Source organism: Macaca nemestrina, chromosome 16, assembly GCF_043159975.1.
Source record: "Macaca nemestrina isolate mMacNem1 chromosome 16, mMacNem.hap1, whole genome shotgun sequence".
In the NCBI taxonomy this organism is placed as follows: domain Eukaryota; kingdom Metazoa; phylum Chordata; class Mammalia; order Primates; family Cercopithecidae; genus Macaca; species Macaca nemestrina.
The window spans coordinates 99,126,759-99,132,758 of record NC_092140.1 but is presented as its reverse complement, the minus strand read 5'-3'; the positions used below and the strand labels follow the sequence as shown (position 1 = coordinate 99,132,758).

General features: G+C 37.9%; 1 protein-coding gene across 3 annotated transcripts in view; it reads right to left on the bottom strand.

The window, feature by feature from the left end:
• Positions 1–2,362: 2,362 nt before the first annotated feature.
• The window catches only part of LOC105490214 (ubiquitin specific peptidase 12), a 124,022-nt gene continuing 120,384 nt past the window's right edge, over positions 2,363–6,000 (bottom strand). For all 3 annotated transcript variants that reach the window (XM_071081511.1, XM_011755619.2, XM_071081512.1), the window contains one exon: positions 2,363–5,575. In XM_071081511.1, coding sequence (XP_070937612.1) covers positions 5,474–5,575 — 102 coding nt within the window. In that variant the 3' untranslated portion in view covers positions 2,363–5,473. The remainder of the gene's footprint in view (positions 5,576–6,000) is intronic.

Here is a 6,000-nt window from a genome sequence, read left to right as displayed (position 1 = left end):
GAAAGACACCAGTGTTCACAGACTAGACTTAAAATTGTTAAGTCAATTTAATCTTCCTATCAAGTACCTGGGATTATAGGCATAGAATTTAATCTATTGTCAAACACTACCCAAAGCAATCTAAAGATTAAATGTAATCTTTGAAAATCCCATTGACAATTTTTGCATAAACAGAAAAAACTAAGATTCGCATGAAACTTCGAGGGGCCTTAAGTAGCGAAAATGATCGTGAAAAAGAACAAAGTTGGAAGACTCATACTTCCTTACTTCAGAACTTACTACAAAGCTACATTAATCAAAATAGTGTGGTACTGGCTAAGGTCAGATAAACAGACAAATGGGACAAAAGAGAGTCCTGAAATAAACCCTAGCATACATGGCCAACTGATTTTGGCACCTCATTCATTGGGAAAAGGAGTCTTTTCAGTAAGTGGTGCTGGGAACAGCGGGTACCAACATGCAAAAGAATGAAATTGACCCTTACATCACATACTAAAATACTAAAATTAACTCAAAATGGATCAAAGACCTAAATGTAAGAGCTAAAATAATACTCTTAGAAGAAAACACAGGGAAAAAGTTTCATGACATTGGATTTGGTGATGCTTTCTTAGACATACCAAAAGCAAAGACAACAACAAAAAAAATTAGGCCAGGTGAGGAGGCTCACACCTGTAATCCCAGCACTTTGGGAGGCTGAAGTGGGACGACTGCTTGAGCCCAGGAGGTGAGAGCAGCCTGTGTAACATCGTGAGACCCCCACCACTACAAAATATTTAAAAATTAGCTAGGTGTGGTGGCACATGCCTATAATCCCAGGTACTTGAGAGGCTGAGGCAGGAGGTGCACCTGAGCCTAGAAATTTGAGATTGTAGTGAGCCACTGTGATTGTGCTACTGCACTCCAGCCTGGGTGGGAATGGGACCCTGGGGAAGAAGGGAGGGAAGAAGGCAGGAAGGGAGGAAGGAAGGAGGGGAGGAAGGGAGGAAGTGGGGAGGGGAGGAAGCAGAATGCAGGTTCACAGAGGCCGCGGGAAGGGAAGAAGTACGGGGAATGACTATTTAATGGGTACAGAGTTCCTGTTTGGGACAATGAAAAGAATTCTGGAAATGGATGGCAGTGGTATTTGCACATCGCGAATGTACTGTCACTTAATTGGACGCTTAAAAATGACTAAAATAGTAATTTTTAGGTTATTTTACCACCACCACCACAACAAATCTCTTGGTAAGGATAGCCATGGTTAAGGGCTTGGACACTGGAGTTACACCTACTTGAAACCTGGACCTGCTACTTTCCAGCTGAGTGGCTCTAAAAAGGTACTTAACCTCTAAAGAACCGTAGATTCTTCTTTTGTAAAATGAGGATGTCACTGTCTCATAGATGTGGTTAAGATTAACATTAAAAGAAGTAAAATACCGAGCACAGGGGCCATCACATAGCAGGCTATCACCCAAAAGCAATGGGTTGTTATTTCAGTAGCTCTGCAGACAGAACAGAGACACGGTTATTACAGAAAACATATGAATGAAGAGAGATGGAAAACCTTGACATGTTAACAGGCACAGGTACTGGTAACGGGGAATCATGAAAAAAAGTTTGTGGCAAGGGACTCTCAGCTTTTCAACAGTTCATGAAAAACTTTCAGGTATAGAGGATTTCATTTACTAAAAGTTCCATAAGAAGTGTGTGATACAGATGCTTAGAAAAGAGAATGCGATCGCAGGTCCAACTGACAGTATAGTTCACCTGTCACTGTGCTTGTTCTAGGCACACTCTTTCAGAGATATGAATGAAAAACAGTGCTTCCAGAACAGGCTCCCAGGAAGGATGAAGTCTTGGAAAGCCACCTGATACAAAGATCAGCCTTGAGATCAGAGGCACACTGGGAGAATGAAGGATGGACTGAAAATAATGGCAACGTAAGTAACAATTCAGGTTACTCAGTAACGGAACCGGCTTCCAGCACTCAAGTGCAGGCTGACTGACCACTTGTGAAACAGATTTTACAGGAGCAATTACTACACAGGAAAAGAGGAGGAGCAGGAGAAACAGTAACCTTTAAGGTATTTTACCTGTTTTATCCTCTAAGATTCTATGACTCTCAATTTTCAAATTTAAACTTTGAACTTTTCAAAGACATGCTATCACAGAAACATGATACAAGCTACTATGTGCTAAATAAATGCAGGCACATGTAGAATGTTGTTTTACACACATGCAATTCTGTCCTAGGGAAAATCTCTTTGGATACAGAAGTAGGAGCTTGGGCAAAAGTAGTAGCACAATTTCCGAAGTGTCCACTTCTAATCTGTAAATACATTTTAGGCAAAAAGGAAAAAACACACTTAAAACCCACAGGCACAAATAAACCAACTTTAATAGATATTATTTTATATTTATATAGCGCCTTCTTCAAGAACCTTAAATGCTTTACAGACATTATCTCTAATTAATCCCCACAACAACCCTGTGAGGTAGGTATTACTCCCATTTTACAAGACAGGGAGACTGAAGCACAGAGAGGTTAAGTGACTTGCCCAAGGTCACACAGTTAAATTCACTGAAGAGCCAGGACATGAGCGCTTTAGCCTCCCAGCTCCCAAATACCTCATGATAGAATCTTTAATAAAAAGTGTTTTTAAAGAAAGTATCAAGAGTAGTTATGAAAATGAGGTCTTTCTACTGCCATCAAGGAAAGAAAAAACCCTATACTGATGGTTAGAGGCCCCAAGACCCAAATAATACAACATTTCCTTCTTTCCCTGTTCCCAAGCCTCCTGGTTCCTGTCTTAAATAATCTTTTAAAGGTAAAATTTCCAAGACAGAAGCCATGTGACTTAAGAAGTGGGATTTAATTTAGAATATTTACTTTTAGTTACAATAATTTATAGAAATTTTTATTCCAATATACAAAATATGGGACAGCCATCCCAATAATCATGTACATAGTTACATAGCAATCGGCCACCATTTACAACTTAAACCAGCCCTGCATTTTAATCACAGTCAACTAACATACAACCTCACAATGCTTTCTTCATGGGTCACTTTTCTTACTTACTATACCTGTATTTTTCCCCCAACCCTGACCCTAAATGTTTTAAAAGTATATTGAGTTTCTTCAAAACATTTTACTTAGATCCAGCTGCATTAAGAAGAAAAAGTAAATGTAAAACTGTGACCCCACAGTCCCTCCCCTGACAAATCATACTATGAAGTATGATGTAGATGTGAATAAGTATGTGATTACCAGGAACTCAACACATATACTAGAACTTGCTTTAATATGAAATGTAACTTGGCTTTTACTGCATGTTTTTTCTTTAATGCAAAAATGTAAAAACAAACACAACGTAGTATTTCAATGCTGTACCTTTATGCAAATGACTTCATCTATCTTTTCTTAAACATGTTGTGATATAGCTCATGTTAAAACTGACACAGCTTCACTTACCTCTTTTTCTCTGTACTGAAAGCTGCAGAAATACAGCTTTAATTCCAAGACAATTTGGTTTAAGCCCTCAAAATAAAAAGAGCGCATCCACTTTCACTGCCCTGACTTTCCCCACATTGTTGATTGTGATTCTCTGTGGCATGTTGGTAGATAAGGCTGGCTATATATAATTTGTACAAAACATCTCTAGCCAGGGTAAGGCTTTAGAAACTATCTTAAAAAGAAACTTGTCAAAATACTTTTGATATTTAGTACAAATACTATTATTATAATTTTCTCCCAGCACATGTGTTTAAGCAGCCCAATTACCTAAGTGACCCTGTTAAAGGTCTGCTTATGGAACAAATAGGTGAAGTCATTTCCTGAGCCAAAAGATACAGATAATAAATGTTAATAATAGCAGCAGACTAAAAAATTCCTTTTTGTTGTTTGTTTTCCATAGTCATCAGTTTTAGCAAAAGAACTTTAGCAAATGACAATTTTTTTTTAAATTTACTGCCTGAAAAGAATTTAATAAAGAACATCCAAGGCCTGATTGCTATTATTCTGAATATAATTTTCAATAATTTTCTGCAAGTTACATTCGGCTACTGTCAGACAACTTTCTGATGCATGGAAAACCGTCCAAAAAAACTGCGACGGTTTGCATACATTTTATGTTACATATATTATTTCTTAAAACCCCCAACAGAATGAAGTCTTAGCAAACACAAATTTTAATTTCTGAACACCCTTCCAGTAAGATTGTAAAGGTGCGGGGAAGGGGAGGAAGGACTTGTTTTTTGTATTCCTAGTCTACTTGATTAAAATTTAATCTTCAAAGGGTTTGTTTAGCTCACTATCCAGGCTGCTAGGGTTATGATGAACATTATTACTTCTTTCCAGGGTAAAAAAATGACATCTGAAAATAACATAAATGCTATGACAAGATATCCCAAGCATGACCTCAACTTGAAACATTAGAATACTTAAGAATTCTAAAGACTGGTATACCACCACTGCACCAGAATTTTTAATTATTCCAACAACTACAGGAATTTTTTTATAGTTTTTTAATTTTATGAAATTAAAGCTGAAGAAAATAACTGATTTAGAAACCATAACAAAAGGACAAATACTTAGCCAGAGATATCAGTTCCTCCTGAAAAAGGATATTTACCTCCTCTCACTGCAGTTTTTCTCAAGGTATCTTACTGATTTCAGATAGAATTTAAAATTCACCTTAAAAATAGAAACAAACAAAAGGACTACTTAAACTGACATTAACTGATAAAAATATGTTCAAATTTACTGACAGAATCATGGGCACTTCATACAATACTTAGACTCTACCAGTTTTAAGTAAAATAAATAAGGAAAAAATTATAATTACAAAGCCAGTCTTTCCCCTTGGGGAAACAAAAAGCCACTTTTGACCAATTGCTCCCTACATATACATACACTGTATATTATTATAAGCTTCTTCAGAGAAGCAAAACATCTTTGTCTTCCCGACACTGGATTATCTAGCATGTTAGGTTTTACATCAGGAAGGCAACTGCAAGTGTTGGGCCCAAAAGTATTTCTGGTTGACTCTTGACACCGAATATGCTTCTATACACATTGAACCAGGCAAATTTATGCAGTGTGTTCGACATCACCTCCTTATCAATACAGCACAGATCCCGATTCTTTCTACTGCACTCCCAAGGAATTCAAAGCATTATTGGTGCAATTAATAAAGAGAAAATGCGTGTCAATGACTGGAAGGCTGTTTTACAAGAGGAGCTGGTATCTCTGATTTCACCTCCTTGTTGAATGGAACTGTACAGACAGCATGATACCTGAGCAAATAAATCAACTACCATGATCGGAAGGGCTTGTCAATCCATCGTCTTTGCTTTATCGTGTGCAAAGTGTGCTACTGCCCCCTGAGCTTCCTGCATTTCTCTTTTCTTGAAAAATCAGTGCTTGATCCTTTCCAAAATAACCAGAGGAGAAATGAGGCAGAAAGTATCTCTTCATCACGGTTCCCCCTCAGTCCCGAGACTGATAGAAAAGGATGTAACCAGACTCAGAGTTCTTTGAGATATCTGATGTCAACCCGTAGAATTCTTCAATAGCCTGTGCATCTATTTTCTGTGAGGCAAAATGTAAACATTAGTACATAAATGAGCTCTGTACAGTCAGATGGCTTAAATTTAATAGACTGATAATACCAAGTATTTGGGGAAAATGGAACTCTCATACATAGCTGGCAGGGCACTCTGAAAAAATGTTTAGAAATACCTATCTTCTAAAGCTGAACATACAACTACCCTTTGATCCAGCAATTCTACTTCTAGATATAGGATGAATTATATGAAACCACTAATAACTATTTTGGACCTACAAAATGGCAACTTCCAGGCCGGGCACAGTGATTCACGCCTGTAATGCCAGCACTGTGGGAGGCCAAGGCTGGCGGATCACCTGGGGTTAGAAGTTCAAGACCAGCCTGACCAACGTGGAGAAAGCCCGTCTCTACCAAAAATACAAAATTAGCCAGGCATGGTGGTGCATGC